The sequence below is a fragment of the Hyperolius riggenbachi genome, chromosome 7 (genome assembly GCF_040937935.1).
Source record: "Hyperolius riggenbachi isolate aHypRig1 chromosome 7, aHypRig1.pri, whole genome shotgun sequence".
NCBI lineage: Eukaryota > Metazoa > Chordata > Amphibia > Anura > Hyperoliidae > Hyperolius > Hyperolius riggenbachi.
Window position 1 is genome coordinate 297609796 of NC_090652.1, and position 16632 is coordinate 297626427.

Below are 16632 nucleotides of genomic sequence, written 5' to 3' on the forward strand. Positions count from 1 at the left end.
GAGGTGGCTCACTGCTGTCCCCAAGCACCTCCCTTCCCTCCTTCCCTATGCAAAGTCCTGATGAGAGTGTAAATGAAGTTGCTCACTCTGCTCTCGGCAATCCACTGATGAGATTTTGTTTTAGTCAGGGGCATCTCTACGTAAATACTGAGGCTCCTCCAGCCACCTAATACTTGGGGGCACCTCTAGCTACTTAATGTTGAGGGTGCTTCTGGCTACCTAATACTAAGGGGCACCTGTAGCTACCTATGACAGGCAATGGAGATAAGGGACAAGTGACAGCTTGGATAGCCAGCAGACGTGGTGCGGTTCGGTGGGGGTTTGTAGGCTCATGGAGGGCGAAGTCTAAGGTGCCACGACATCTGTGCCTATACTGTGAGGTGAATCCGGGCCTGCGTATTCGAGCAGTTTACTAAATTACTTTAATGGGGGGGGGTTGTAACAGTGGACTGAAGGCACGGAGAGAGGACTGGGAGGGTTCTATGGGATCCAGAGCCCACGTTCTACATGGGTGAGTTGTTTTTTGTTTTTCTTTGGGGGGGGGGGGGGCTAATAGCTGCTATATTTGGAGAGGTAGAACAAGCCCCACCATAGGATTGTGTATGGAAGGAGGCTGCAGTCTTCTATAGTGGAGATGGTCTTTAGACTCCCCTCCCCCTCCCGCCTCGGCCGCTGTGCGTTGAACATTGCTTTCTGAGCGCAGAGAATGGATAAGGAAGCAATGTTTGTTGTAATCCCCTATTACAGGTCAGTAAGCCGGGGTTCTGCGGATAAAAGGATTTGACCTGTATCATGCCACTCGTCGCTGCCTCTGATTGGTTTTCCCATCCGTTTAGAATGCTGCTTTAATAGGAGTAAATAGATTTATTTTTTTTCCTAACAAGGAAAAAAAAAGTTGATGAAATGTGTTTTGAAAGACGAAAAAATTGATTCCAGACTTCAAAGCAATTTGATGCTGCCGCTTTAGATCGTGTTTTAGAAGGAGCGTATCTCAGGCGTTGAGCGCAATGTAAATGAGCCTCTGGACCGAGACGCTTCTCCAGCCCGCAGAGTTTCGCCTCAGTCACTGGAGCTGACTTTAAAGCAAAGTTAAACTAAACTTTCCTCCCCTTTTTTCCCATCCCTGCTGTGTTCTACATAAATAAATAAAGGGGTTTTACTAGTATAGCGTGTCATCTCGCCACCATAGCTCTAGAGTCTGCTGTCACATGGAGCTCTCCATCTTTATTATAAAATTACCTTAGGCTGAGAGAACACACTAGATCACAAAAGCACAAATGGGTATAGTCTTAAAGGACACCCAAAGCGAAAATAAACTAATGATATAAACAATTGTATCCACTGTCCTTCTCCTAAAAATGACTATTTAAGATATTCCAGTTTTATTTTGTTTAAATCTACTTTTTAACTGTTTTATTGTTTTTGCTCAGACACATTCATTGAAGTATGCCAGAGCTAAAATCTATCAACCATTTACCCTTTTTTATCTCATTCCTGCTCTCAGAAGCCATTTTCTGCTAGGAGTGTTTTTTATAGTTGGAATTTCTTATCAGTGAGGCTCACACTGTAGTCACTTCCTGTCAGGACTGAGTCAGCCACTTGCATACCTGATACTTAACTCTTTCAGGCAGAGAAAGAAAAAAAGGAACACAGCTTAGTTATTTGTGTGCTAGGCACTGTACATACACGTCTATCTCATCATGTCACACGTCACCTCGGGTGTCCTTTAAAGTGAGACTGAAGCAAAAAAACAAACTTGTGATACAATGAACTGCATGTGTAGTGAGGATAACATTAGTAGCAAAGAGTTTTTTTTTGTTTTTTTTTTACCCCACACTCTAAACTACACTCTGCTTTTTAAACTATGAAACAGAGCAGAGCTGATGACCTTTTGAACTTCTCTGCAGTCAAATCTTCTTTGATGTAAGAGTGCTTCAGAAAATAGCACTGTAGCCAACCAAGTTTGGTTGGAGAGCTCAGAGAAGCTCTTTTGCATAGATAACTGAAGTTTCTTAACTCTTCCTGTACTGGAAACCATGAGACTCATACCTTTTTGTTACTAATGTTCTATTTCTTAGCTGTACTAAACATACAATGTATTATATCATAAGTTTATTTTCACTCCAGACTCCTTTTTAAAGTAAACCAGAGACCACGTAATACAAAGAATTGATACTTACCCGGGGCTTCCTCCAGCCCAATAAGCACATGTGAGTCACTCGCTGTCCTCCCGCGGTCTGCCGTTCAGCCGCAATCAGCACTGGTAACTGGCTCAGTTGCGTCAGTCGGTGCCTTCTGTGCATGCGTGGGACCTTCCGTGCACGTATATTTTTGATTTACTTACACAGTCGTTTTTATCGAGAATGGGAAATCAATTGTATTGTGTATGGCCACAGTGTTCTCCCCAGAAATTTTTTTCCAGCTGGGTGGCATGAAAAAATAGCCGGGTGGGTGAGATGAGAGAATGAAGGGGTGGTGCTTTTGTGCTGAACTCTGCTTACAGCATAGGAGGTGGTGAGCTGATCACAGCCGGGTGGTCACCAAAACTAGCTGGGTGGAGCACCCAGCTAAAAGAGCCTGGGGAGAACAATGGGCCTCTATGTTCACCTGCCGCAGTTGATCCTAGCGTGTAATCTTTGACTTAATACTTTTTTATGATGTGCCCATTTCTAAGTGCCTGTCCACTCCTAATTGCACTAGGTAGGGGTATTAACTATTTTTTTTATTTATTTTTCTGCCCTAATGTTCCAGGTCTCCACTATCCAATTTACCTGCAAGGCCTAATAGTGTTGTTTGCACGCTTATTTTCAGATAAAAGAACCAGTAATTGCAAAAACATCAGCGTTGATCTCGGAACATGGTCTTGTCCAAGCCCCGCCCACAGCCGATCCTGCAGGGCGTCGCAGATCCCGGAGGAGCCGCCCCTGGTCCAATGTGCATGGTATGTACATGACTGCTCCGCCTAAGTAACACAGTGTTGGGCATTAGGAGGGGGGGAGGTTAGTGCTAGGCATTAGGAAGGGTTAGTGGGATTGTTGGGGGTTTCTCTCAGCTCATTTTATGCATCAAAGCGGACCCAAACCAAACATTTTTTTTAATTCAAAATATTTAGTTGCATCACTCTGACACATACATACAAAGATAAATAAACACTCCTTCAAGCCTCTGAGCATTTCAGTGCATGCTTTTCACCCTTCTCTTTATTATTATTATTATTATTATTATTATTTATTGTATTTATAAAGCGCCAACATATTACGCAGCGCTGGACAATAAATATATACAATGATACAAGGATGACATACATAGGGTTATACACATAGAACAAAGTTATACATACAAATTGTACAAAATACATGATCATGCAATATGGGCTGGTTAGGTAGGCCCAGTAATACAAGTACAGGCTGTCATAGGACAGGAGCACATGATCCTGTAGATTACACTAGGGAGTGGAGGACCCTGCCAGAGGCTTACAATCTAAAGGGAGGGGTGGAAACACTAGGGGGGGGGCTGTTAAATATTCCTTAGAGAGTTACTGAGTTTACATAACTAGGGTTATACAGGTGGCAGCCATTAGCAATTCCTCCATTGCCGGACACCACCTACTCCACCAGTTTGCCGGATTCTGTCCCGGCAATAAGGAAGGGGAGGGGTTCCTCCAATAAATGTCAAATATTTTATATTTGTCATCATGCAGCTGAAAAAAGGCTGTTATTTATTATTATAATTTAGAAAATAGATTTTATTTCTGAAATCTTGTATTTTTAATTTGGGTCCACTTTAATCCCCAGATCAGCCCTCTCCGCTGCCGCAGATCAATGAGGCCGAGCAGGAGCTGGATCAGGATGCTGATGCAGTTGTGCAGATTCCGGGACAGACGCACGTCTTCTTCTCCAAAACGGTGAGAAGAGGCCAATAGTTCTGTCCCTGTGTCCACTAATGTGCACTAACCCTATTGTCTCCCTTCATATCTGGTGCTTGGCCTATGCTGATCAAGGATTGACTGGTGCTGTACCTCTGTGGCCACCTGGGCTTCAACAGACTGACTTCAGTTAGCTCACTGCTAAGATATTGGCCTCAATTCACAGTCTTACCGCTTCCGGTAATTCAGAAAACAGCTGATTTTACCGATCACTTTGCTAAATGACTAGTGAGGTCAATGACTGATTTGTGTGGTAAATTACCTCAAAGTCAAATATGCGATTTGCGAAGATTAAAGCATTCCGTAAATCAAGCAAGTGTTCGGTATTTACCTCCAGCTCTGACCAGCCAATAACTCGCTCTCTCCATGCATTGACAGATGTAGCAGACAGCCAATAGGGAGAGCCACACAGCCCTGCTTCTCAACTGATTTGGTCCAATGCCCTGAAGGGCGGGACTTCAGTCCAGCAGAGTAGTGGAAGGAGATCTTTTCTAAAGCTTTTCTGTACCCCTTTAGATGTGAATGTCTATTCTCTTATACAGAAGAGCTCCCCCTAGTGGCTGCAGCACATCTAAAGGGTTGTTTGGGATGCACTGCACAGAAAACTCCCAACTCATAGGCACAGACTCACAGCTTCCTGCCTCACTGCTCACCTGCTCTACAGCTGGCAAGTTAGATTTACCGAGCAGGCCTTAGTTTACTGAAGAAACTTGCTTCAATTCACTATGAACGTCTACTACATGCAGGAAATCTTAGTGAGTTTGTAAAAAAAAAAAAAAATGTAAAATGCCGAATGCAGTATTTTACCGACCTAAATTATTTTACCAAACTGCCCTTAGTCAGTGAAGGAGGAAGCAATACTGTGTAGTAACTGAAGATAATGGCCTCAATTCACTAACATTGCTCAGGCCTATGTCTAATTTACTGATCCAGCAAGAGGCGTAACAGGCGAGCAGCTGCAGGAGGGTCCAGAGATGATGGGTGGCCCTCAACTACTACGTCACTCCCTCTGATAAAGGGCTCCATCCTTCAGATCAGGTGTGTTTGTGGCTACACATGTAGGTATGAAGATCATGGTGGCCACACATGTTGGACCCCCAACCTATGGGGGTCATCAAGGGTTAAAAAAAAAAAAAATGGTAAGCAAGGGAAAGAATTTGAACACTGGGTGTGCCCCCCTTCAAAGTTGTGCTGGGGAAGGGGGGGGGGGGATGCATGATTTGTAGTTATGCCCCTGGATCTAGAACTGTATTGTGGCTGATCAGTGTAAGTAAATGGTTAAGTGAATGGCTCCATCTCCTCCCCCAGCCCTGCTGTTATGGTATCATCTGCTGCCTTTACCCTTCGGCTAAGTTGTTTTTGTTTTTCTTTTTTACTCTCTCCCCACAGATGATCCGTGCCGAGCATTGCTCTGCCTGCGGACACAAGACCCGCTTTGGTAAAATGTCCTTGAAGTGCCGGAACTGTCGGATCCTTATACATCCTGAGTGCAAAAACTACTGCCCGCCGCAATGCCCTCCTACCTCGTGGCCTCGTCAGAGCATACAGCTGAAGAAAGGGCAGGTAATGGGACAACCTCACCAATCCCAGAATCCCCCTATTTTAGCTGAATACTCACCTGACGCAGGAAGATGCATCTCGGCGACATCCCCTGACGAGCGCTTCATGATCAATCTTCACGTCCGTTGTTGTCACACAACGTGCGTGAACGGGAAGGCAAGCGATCGCTGTACTATACACGGAGTCATCGGATCTTAAAGATCTGATCCGCCATGACATTCATTATCGCTGTGTATTGCCAAACATGTGCGTAATCGCAAGACTGTACCCACGATGCGAGATCGTGGAAATGGTCGCTTAAAAATCCTGTGTAGAAATCGCATAGTGGTGACGTGCCTTCTAAGCTTTTATCCCTACTCGCCTATCCCACTCTGACCCCCCCCCATCTGAAAGCATTCACGTGCAGCACAACTCATGGAAAAACATAGTTGGGGGTGTTTGTAGTGGGGGGTCAGGTGTATAAGTATTTGCATCTCGAAATGTCACCCCCTCTGTCTCCAGTATGCACCCACACTTATAGCCCATCACTACTGTCCATCCACCATACCTTCCCCTCTCTTCACAACCATCTACTAACTACGCTTCCTGTCTCCTTTTTGCTTTTAGGTCTGTTTAGTTGGTCTTACTTTCTTAAGTGTTCTATTCTCATAAGCTTTGCGGTGGAGTTGTTAATGTTTTGACGATAAAGGACATTCTTTCGAGTTGGTTTTAGTTTCAAAAATTTTGTTGAGGTTCTATAGAAAAATAGTCACAGCAGTTGCGTTAAAGCATCCCATGCAGGGGAGTCATGTAGAAAAACACCAAGACAAAACAATTTGTCAAATGTGCACAACACTAGGCAATAAACGGCATTTAATAAGGAGCATAATATGGGTAGTACCAGCTGAAGAATGTAATCAGATCGTGAGGGCTCAGACACACTATACACACTTTTCTGAGCACTTTTTATCCATCAGTGCTTTCTGAGAGCTTTTTTAAAAAAATAAATTAAAAAAAAAAAAAAAATGCTCCCATTGACTTTAAACCACCTAACACCGATCGGCAGCCGCAAGGTAGCTTCCCCAGGACCGCGTCAAGTCCTAGGGGCGGAGATTGCAGGGGATTGCCAATGCAGGCGCATCCCTGCTTGAGTGACCGAGCTCCACTCCGTCATCAGTCATCCAGCGGCAATCACCACTACAGACTGTTAGATGGCAAAACTGCCGTCTATTTACATTGTACAGCGCTGTGATCAACAGCAGCGCTGTACTTGGGGACAGCCGTGTCACTCGGTTGTCCCCTGGAGAGGCTCCAAACGGTATCTACTCTCGTAGGGAGAAAGGTCCACCGTGATTGGCTGTCGGGGGGAGGGATGTGTAAATTAAAAAAAAAAAATGTATTTGTATTTTTAAAAAATAAACACGCTGCAGCACGATCGGAGCCCACCAACATAAATCTCTCTTGGTGGGCAGAAAAGGGGGGGGGGGGTGTCAACCTGTGTGCGCAGTTGTATGACTGCAGTGAGCTGATAAAGCTGCAGAGTACTGAATTGTAAAAAATAACTTGGCCGCTGGGAGGGAAAGCCTGTGGTCCTTAAGTGGTTAAAATTGCGGTAAAACCAAACTATTTTACAGCGATTTTAATGTTAGTCAATGGGAGCATTTTTTAAAAAGTTCTCAAAGGCTAAAAGGCATTTAGACAAGCGCTTCGGCCTCTTGCACACTACATGCGATTCCGATATTTTTTTTGTATCTGATCCGATTTTTGATTCAGTTTAAAAATCTTAGCAACATGCAGTATCGCATGTAGTGTGCAAGTGCCCTTCAGCCAGTAAATTATAAGTGAACTGTGTGAAAAGTAAAAATTGTAGTTTAATAACCATAATTTATCTCGTTTTACCAGGGTCTTCTGGCAGACTTTGCCCCCACCACAACCCCCATGGTGCCCAGCCTGGTGGTCCAGTGCGTGAATGAAATTGAGAAGAGGGGGCTGAACGAGGTAGAAACCTCTCCATACTGTTTGCTATAAAAGTAACAGAGCAGTCTCTTTAGCTGGCCTGTTACTGGTTTCCCAAAACCTGGACCCGAGTTTTGTTGCTGGTGTTGAAGTTTTGGTCTTTAATGTGGGTCTTTATTGCTTTATTATCCAGTGGTCATTCATCTCACTTGTGATCCATTTGTAATAACTGTGTGGAGGATTGACCGTCTTTGTTGGCCAGTAACTTCTCTCTCATTTGTTTTCTCTGTAGCAAGGCCTCTATCGCATTTCAGGGTGTGAGCGGGAGGTGAGAGACCTGAAACAGAGGCTTCTGGGTGGTAAAGCCAAGTCGCATCATCTTGCCAAGGAAGACGTTCATACCCTCTGTAGTGTCATGAAAGACTTTCTGCGTTCCCTGCATGAGCCTCTCCTGACCTTCTCCCTCCACTCCCAGTTCCTGGATGCTGCTGGTACGTGGGGGTCTTGGTGGGTCTTGTATCCAGGTTCGAGGCTGTGAAGGTACCACAATGCTGTACTGCTAAATGCATAAGCATGCCTTGTTCCTGTCTATTGTATTCAAGCGAGCCTGCTTCCTGCCTGCTCTGTGCACATGCCGAGCCTGCTTCCTGCCTGCTGTGTGCGCTTGCTGAGCCTGCTTTCCTGCCTGCTGTGTGCACTTGCTGAGCCTGCTTCCTGCCTGCTCTGTGCGCATGCCGAGCCTGCTTTCCTGCCTGCTGTGTGCGCATGCCGAGCCTGCTTTCCTGCCTGCTGTGTGCGCTTGCTGAGCCTGCTTTCCTGCCTGCTGTGTGCGCTTGCTGAGCCTGCTTTCCTGCCTGCTGTGTGCGCTTGCTGAGCTTGCATTCCTGCCTGCTGTGTGCGCATGTCGAGCCTGCATTCCTGCCTGCTGTGTGCGCTTGCTGAGCCTGCTTTCCTGCCTGCTGTGTGCGCATGTCGAGCTTGCATTCCTGCCTGCTGTGTGCGCATGTCGAGCCTGCTTTCCTGCCTGCTGTGTGCACTTGCTGAGCCTGCTTTCCTTCCTGCTGTGTGCGCATGTCGAGCCTGCTTTCCTGCCTGCTGTGTGCACTTGCTGAGCCTGCTTTCCTTCCTGCTGTGTGCGCTTGCTGAGCCTGCTTTCCTGCCTGCTGTGTGCGCATGTCGAGCCTGCTTTCCTGCCTGCTGTGTGCGCATGTCGAGCCTGCATTCCTGCCTGCTGTGTGCGCATGTCGAGCCTGCATTCCTGCCTGCTGTGTGCGCATGTTGAGCCTGCATTCCTGCCTGCTGTGTGCGCATGTCGAGCCTGCTTTCCTGCCTGCTGTGTGCGCATGTCGAGCCTGCATTCCTGCCTGCTGTGTGCGCTTGCTGAGCCTGCTTTCCTGCCTGCTGTGTGCGCTTGCTGAGCCTGCTTTCCTGCCTGCTGTGTGCGCTTGCTGAGCCTGCTTTCCTGCCTGCTGTGTGCGCTTGCTGAGCCTGCTTTCGTGCCTGCTGTGTGTGCTTGCTGAGCCTGCTTTCCTGCCTGCTGTGTGCGCTTGCTGAGCCTGCTTTCCTGTCTGCTGTGTGCGCATGTCGAGCTTGCATTCCTGCCTGCTGTGTGCGCATGTCGAGCCTGCTTTCCTGCCTGCTGTGTGCGCATGTCGAGCCTGCATTCCTGCCTGCTGTGTGCGCATGTCGAGCCTGCATTCCTGCCTGCTCTTCTGCGCATGCCGAGCCTGCTTTCCTGCCTGCTGTGTGCGCATGCTGAGCCTGTTTGCGCATATTGTGTGTAAATCAAGCCTGCTTCCTGCCTGTCGCTCTATTCTCCAATCTGTTTTTAATAGCAAACTTTGTTTTCAAAAGTCTTTAAAAGCAAATTATGAGCGAGGGAAAACTGTATATACCGTAAATACACACGCATATATAAATATGGTTAAAAAAAATCTATAATGAGAGGGTAAGAAATCTGGTCGCCTGTCTCTGTAGTGCATAGTGGGTACCACAAGTATAGCTGGCCTGGAGGCAGGAAATGCTGGATCTTGTAGTTCATCCGTAGCAGATTGGCTGTGGGTCCCCTGTGTTTCTGGGAAATATGGGAACAGAACATTTTCTTTCTTTTGTGTTTTCTCCTCTGATATAGAGCTGCTGGACACACTTAGCGTAGAAACATTGATTTATTTTTTTTAATGGGAAATCCGCACTGGCCAGCTAATTCTTTTTTCCGCTGTTGTTTTGTTTCTTGCTTGGGGCATTTGTTCACTATTTCAATCTATTAAACAGCCCCTTTTGTGTACTTTTTTTTTTTTTTTTTTTGCCAGTCTGAGAGACGTATAAAGGAACAGTGTAGATCTAATCTATAACTAGAGAAGAGGTGGAAACCTAAGACCATGTATGGGAAGATCGACCAAGATCCAGATCTCTCTCTGATTCTGACCTGAGAGATCTATCAGGCCCCTACACCACAGGTCGATTCCTGATGGATTTCAGCATGAAATCTCTCAGGAATCCGGCCTGTGAGGCCGCCTCACCGGCCCTGGCACTGTCTTCCTAGTGTAACGAGCTCCATGCATTTATACTTGAAGAGAAACCGTAACCAAGGATTGAGCTTCATCCCAATCAGTAGCTGATACCCACTTTCCCACCAGAAATCTTTATCTTTTCTGAAACGGATCACCGGGGGGCTCTGTATGGCTGATTTTGTAGTGAAACCCCTCCCACAGTGTGATGTCAGGACCAGGGTGCTGACATCACACTGTGGGAACCTTGATGCATTTTTGGCAGTTGGAAATGGCTGTTTTCCACATCTCCTACCAGTGACATCACCTGCCAGCAGTAAAAATGTCGCCATGTGATGAATATCAGGATGTAAATCAGGGAGGGGAAAGATTTTACAATGGGCAAACGCTGACTAAAGCATGTATAAATATTGTAAAAAAGGCCCAGAGAACTTTTGGAAACCGTCCTGTGGGCCATGCGTGATAGAGGAAAAGTAACTCAACCTGCATTTTTTGGTTTAGGCAATTAACCCTCAAAGGGCTGGTGCACACCAGAGCAGTTCGTTTTTTCCACAAACGCAACTCGTTCCTGCAGCATTTTTTTTTTTTTTTATTTTATTTTATTTTTTAGATTTCTGAGGCTTTTCTGCCTCAGTGTTAAGTATGGGAACATTACGGATTTGATGCAGAGCAGGATTATAATCCCTAAAGGGCAGAAATCACATTGCATTCCTAAATTGGAGGCATAAAGTGCGTGAAAACATCTTGCATGTGTATACATCGATCAGGTAGTGTAATTAGTGTACTGCTTCACACTGACAGACCAAACTCGCTGTGTAACGCACCGCAAACAGCTGTTTGTGTTGTGACGGCCATGCTGGACTGGTGCGCACCATGGCGAGAGTGCAGGCCATGGTGGTTTTCCAGCCCATATCGTCGGGCTGAGGTAGCACGATGACAGAACAGTGACTGTCCAGCTGATCGAATTTGGTCTGTCCACAATGAAGCAACGACCTTATTATCTTGGGTGTGCCCCTCACTCATATAGGTCATTGCTTCATTGTGATACGCAAGCCCCTTCACCGCGGCAAGGTAACGATTAAGAAGGGGAATTGACACATGTACATGCCCTTTGTTTTGTTGTAGCAGCCACAGTGGTGCCAGAAAAATTAGGCATGTACTGTACATGCACCAGAAAAATTAAAGAAAAAAAAAATTAGAATATGAGGCCTCAAAAGGGTTTTTGTTTTGGGTGGTTTCAGCAATAAAGTACAGCCTAGCTAACTGTCCCTGTGTCTCTGTGGGCTGTATGCAGTGTCGCCCACAAAGGGAGCTATGGTATAGTACGTTCAATCACAGGTACAGTGGAAAGGTATGCACTGGTATAATGTGCTGTCACACAGATACAATGGGAAGGTATGCACAGGTATAATAGTGTGCTGCCAGTGGTGGGACTACAAATCCCAGCTGGCCTGGCAACTGTCTGTGGGCTCTATCTATGCAGTGTCGCCCACAAAGACAGCTATGCTTTAGTAAGTTAAATCACAAATACAGTGGAAAGATATACAATGGTAATACAGTGTGCTGGCCCTGGCAGTACAGCAAGGCCCAGCTGCAACAGACAGGGCTGTATCTATGCATGTCAGTGTCGCACACACAAAAAAAATCAGAAGAATATTTGTTCTCAAAAAAGCTTTTGTGAGGTGCTTTCAGCAACAAAATTCAGCGAGGAGCAAGCTAACAGCCTAACGCTTACCCTAGCTAAAAATGTCTTTCCCTTCCTCTCACTACAGCAGCATCAGCAGACTGAGAACATGGCCGACGCTGCAGCGGTTTTATAGGGGGGGGGGGGCGGGCAAGGGTCCGTATGTAAGGGCAGCCTGATTGGCTGCGATGTGCCTGCTGACTGTTATGTAGAGCGTCAAAGTTTAGCCCAATACCTAGGTATCGGAGGTGGGTCGAATGCCATATGTATTCGCTACTCGCCTCGGTAGCGGACATCTGCGCAAACTACCTGCCAGGCGAATTATTCGGGCCATCTCTAATAAAGACTGCACACAGGCGGAGCAGCCACCGGGACCCATTGTGCAGGGACTCGGGTGCAGTCTGGAGTAGACCACCTGGAGGGTGCGGCAGCAATTGGGTGCTCTGGGGCAATTTACCCCATTTACCTTAAAGGCCTCACCGGCCCTGCCAGCCAGCCCTCTGCTTCATATTTGGGCTGCCGGTGCTGGATAACTGAGTCATGCATACCATGCACTACACTGGGGATCCAGGGAAAATGAAGGGGGACACAGCAGAAAAACCAGAGGGGGATAACAAATTTCACCGACAGGGCGCCACAGACTGGGCAAGCAATACCTCGGAAGTGTCTGTCTCTGGAGTGTCAGGAACGGACACCATATCGATGTTGCCACGCATTTATGTGGTGTAAGTTTTTTTTGCATGGGAATCTCCCATAAAGGCAATTGGCACAGGACCCTGGTAAAGTATACAAAATTACCATTTGTGATGTTATGTGGTTATATTCCATCACCTATATAGCATTAGTACTATTTTAAGCCTCATCTACACGGGTGGATGAGGCGGCGATGTGGCTTATCAATCGAGCCGCTGATGCGGCTCGATTGATAAGATCCAACAGGTCGGATCTTGCTACCGCCGATTCCCTGCTCGTTGCCCGCGAGGGGACAATGGCAGGGAATCGAGCGGAAGATGAGCGCTGTGGCGCGGGAGCGAGCGGGTATCGAATCCGGCGCGGCGAGCGGGGACGCGGCGGGCACACGCGGGGACGTGTAAGAGTCGATCCGGCGGCTAATCGAGCCACCAGATCGGAGCCTCATCTACGCGTGTAGATGAGGCTTTAGACCTTACAGGATCGACAAAGCAACACCATTGTGCCTATTACACCTTTATAGTAGGATATCACACCAGTACTTCCTTTATATTTAAATTACCTGTCCCCAATAAACTCCCATACACCCTTCCAGTGTATTTCAGTATATCAGGGAGGTGGGGTATTTATAGTGATAGGCCCAGGTCCTATTACAGTTCAAGATAACACTTTGGCTACAACCATTAATTGTGACTTTCCAAGACAAAGACTCAATCATAGACTATCGGTTGCTTGATTGCCAGGGTTTCAAGGTTCGTTTAGGCACTTAGGACCTTTTTGAGCATTAGGTGGGGGGTTTAAATGAGAATAAGTGCTGGGTACTTCATAAGTAAAAAATTGGTAATTTAACCCATTACCATCTTCAATAGACTTATCTCGTGTGAGATAAGTGCTCTGCTTTTGACCTCAGTTGGCAGAACTTGCTGTGCTGTAAATTATTGGAATGCTTTGATCTCTCTCTACTAGCAGAAAATATAGAAACTGAAAGCAGAAGTCCTGTTGTCTCATACGGCCACTAGGGTCAAGTGGCCATAAACACACATTACAGTATGACTAATTAGAAGCAGGGAAATGTAATAAAAAAAAGTGCTAAAATTGGCCTGGAGCACTTTCAGTAAATTTCCTGCTAAAGGGTTAAATGACCAATGTTTTATTATAAGCTACTATATACATTATGTTGTGATGCCGCAATACATACTCACATATTCTCCATAGCAGCTTCTGGCAAATTTGTAAGAAAGGGAACGCTGTGCTTGTTGTTCACTGTCATTTAAAGGATACCCCAACTGAAATGTGACATAATGAGATAGACATGTGTATGTACAGTGCCTAGCACACAGATAACTGTGCTGTGTTCCTTTTTTTATTTTTTTGCCTGAAAGAGTTACATATAAGGTATGCAAGTGGCTGACTCAGTCCTGACTCAGACAGGAAGTGACTACAGTGTGACCCTCACTGATAAGAAATTCCAACTATAAAACACTTTCCTAGCAGAAAATGGCTTCTGAGAGCAAGAAAGAGGTAAAAAAGGGGAATTTCTTATCAGTGAGGGTCACACTGTAGTCACTTCCTGTTTGAGTCAGGACTGAGTCAGCCACTTACATACCTGATATTTAACTCTTTCAGGCAGAGAAAGAAAAAAAGGAACACAGCACAGTTATCTGTGTGCTAGGCACTGTACATACACATGTCTATCTCATTATGTCACATTTCAGTTGGGGTATCCTTTAAAGTGGATCCGAGAAACTTTTACTCATTGCATAATTGTGTTCCTTTCATATAGTTTATAGGGCATTCCTCAAGCCAAATACTTTTTTTCATTTTGTTTTAATACTCTAATTGCCTATAAACTAAACAAGCCTCGCCCACAGCTTTTCATAGTGCCTTGGCACTGTAGCAAGGGCTTATGGAAGCTCAGTCTGAGGAGGAGGAGGTTACTAGCCAGAGATTTCAGAGGCAGAGGGGAGGAGGGAGGAGGAGAGGGGACTGAATTTACTCACAGGCAAGCTGATGGCATCTCCAGCCCTCAGCCTGTGACAATGTGACAAACAGAACATGACCGCTCTCATTGTATCTCAGGAATACATAATCATAAAATGTTGAAGCTGTTTGCAGCTAGAATAGCTGTGTAAACTATCTAAACTTTAGATAAGATATATAGACCAGTTACTTGTTATAGGTAGTTTTTCATCTCCGATCAGACCAGAGCTGGATTAAATTAAAGGGGAACAGAAGAGAGAGGTATATGGAGGCTGCCATGTTTATTTCCTTTTAAGCAATACCCGTTGCCTGGCAGCCCTGCTGATCCTCTGCCTCTAATACTATTAGCCGTAGCCCCTGAACAAGCATGCAGCAGATCAGGTGTTTCAGACTTTAAAGTCAGATCTGACAAGACTAGCTGCATGCTTGTTTCTGGTGTGATTCAGATACTACTGCATAGAAATAGACCAGCAGGGCTGCCAGGCAACTGGTATTGATTTAAAAGGAAATAAATATGGCAGCCTCCGTATACCTCTTACTTCAGTTCCCCTTTAAGTTCTATACATACCTGGGGCTGCCTCCAGCCCCATGCACACAGATCACTCCCACGCCACCGTCCTCAGTCTTCTCCCTCTTTGGCAGTCTGCGAAAGAGAAGTGCGCCCTCTACATATCTCTCCAGAAGCTGCTGGAGAGATCGGCAAAGAGCACACTTCTCTTACGTCAGACTGGCCGCGACTGGCTGAAGTAGTTACGGGACCCGGTACCGAAGAGCGAGAAGGCTGAGAACGGCGGCGTGGGGGCGATCTGTGCACATGTGGCTGGAGGAAGCCCCAGGTTTGTATAAAACTTTGATCTTTAAAAGGAAACCGGAGCTGGATTAAATTAAGATTGTGTTCTCTGGTAAGTAGCTTATTAAACTTGTATAATTTTTTTTTTTATTATTGTAGATATTCTTAATGACAGTGACAGTAAATCGGAGATTTGCTTAGCTGTCCAGGATCTCCCCTCAGCCAACAGAGACACCCTGGCCTTCCTCATCCTGCACCTGTACAGGTAATACTGCCCCCTTGTGGGAGGTCCTGCTGCTGCACGGATACAGTGTGTGTGTTTTCTCATTATGTACTGTCAGTTAGGAACTGTCAATGAGATGCAATTCATTCTGAGTTAATGCAAACTTATGCAGCTTGAAAACTGACCGAATTTCACCAAAGTTTCAAAAGTGATTTACAGTTTAGTCATCAATTGGAACTTCTCAACGACTGACTAGTGATGAGCAGAAATTACACTCATGCGTTATTACACATCATAATACACAATTACGCATCGTAATAGTAATGCTACATTTTAGGGGAATAGCGTAATTCATTTCATAGTTTATTGTTCCTAATAGTAATTACGCATGAATTTACTCGTAATTTACACGTCATTTTGTGCCAATTTTGGCGGTAAATTGCAAAGCCCCCATTGCATGCTCTTGCTACCAAAATTGCTACATCTGTTAAGAAGATTAGTGGGTACAAGACAGTTACAAAACAATTATTCACAAAGACCATGTCGTTTTTGAGAATATCGATTTTTAAAAATGCAAAAAAAATTGTTTTTAAAATGGAATTTTTCTGGGTTTAAAAACCATTTTTCTTTGCATATTTAAAATAGATTTTCTCAAACTACTGTTTTTTTTTTTTTGTTGTTTTTTTTTTTTTTTTTACTTGTACCCACTATTTTTCTTAAAGGGAACCAGAGATGAAGCACCCTCATGTATTTTACCATATATATAAGTAAGAACATTAGAGAAAACACTTACCATGCTCTCTGTTTCATCCTCACTGCTAAAAGTGTCTGTTATCAGCTGTGATAAGAATCCCGGACTGAGCATTCAGTCTGGCTTTGCTCAGGAATCATTATAGCTGAGTCATTATAGCAGAGCCACAAGGGGGCAGGCTTGGGCTTGAAAAGACACCAGAGAAGACAGACTCAGCTATAAGCATTCGTAGCCAAGCTAGACTGAGTGCTCAGTCGGGGATTCTTATCAGAGGTGATAACAGTCAGATTAAACAGAGAACAATGAAACAAAGAGCAGGTTAGGCGTTTACTGTCATGTTCCCACTGATTTATAAGGTAAAATACAAGAGGGTGCTTCATCTCTGGTTCTCTTTAACATATGTAGCAATTTTGGTAGCAATAGCATGTATGGGGGTTTTGCTATTCACCACCAAAGTCGGCCCAAAATTACGCGTAAATTCATGTGTAATGAATGAGTATACAAAGTCAATTGAATTACAAATATGTAATTGCGTATATGCGTAATTGCAGAAATATACACAATTTGGCGTAATCGTAATTAGAAGA

At 45.2% G+C, this 16632-nt stretch overlaps 1 protein-coding gene across 1 annotated transcript in view; it reads left to right on the forward strand.

Moving 5' to 3' along the window:
* The window catches only part of LOC137525885 (rac GTPase-activating protein 1-like), a 94693-nt gene that overhangs the window by 66947 nt on the left and 11114 nt on the right, over window positions 1-16632 (forward strand). The window contains exons 8-13 of the mRNA XM_068247104.1: window positions 2812-2941; window positions 3795-3904; window positions 5315-5488; window positions 7367-7462; window positions 7713-7911; window positions 15231-15336. Coding sequence (XP_068103205.1) covers window positions 2812-2941; window positions 3795-3904; window positions 5315-5488; window positions 7367-7462; window positions 7713-7911; window positions 15231-15336 — 815 coding nt within the window. The remainder of the gene's footprint in view (window positions 1-2811; window positions 2942-3794; window positions 3905-5314; window positions 5489-7366; window positions 7463-7712; window positions 7912-15230; window positions 15337-16632) is intronic.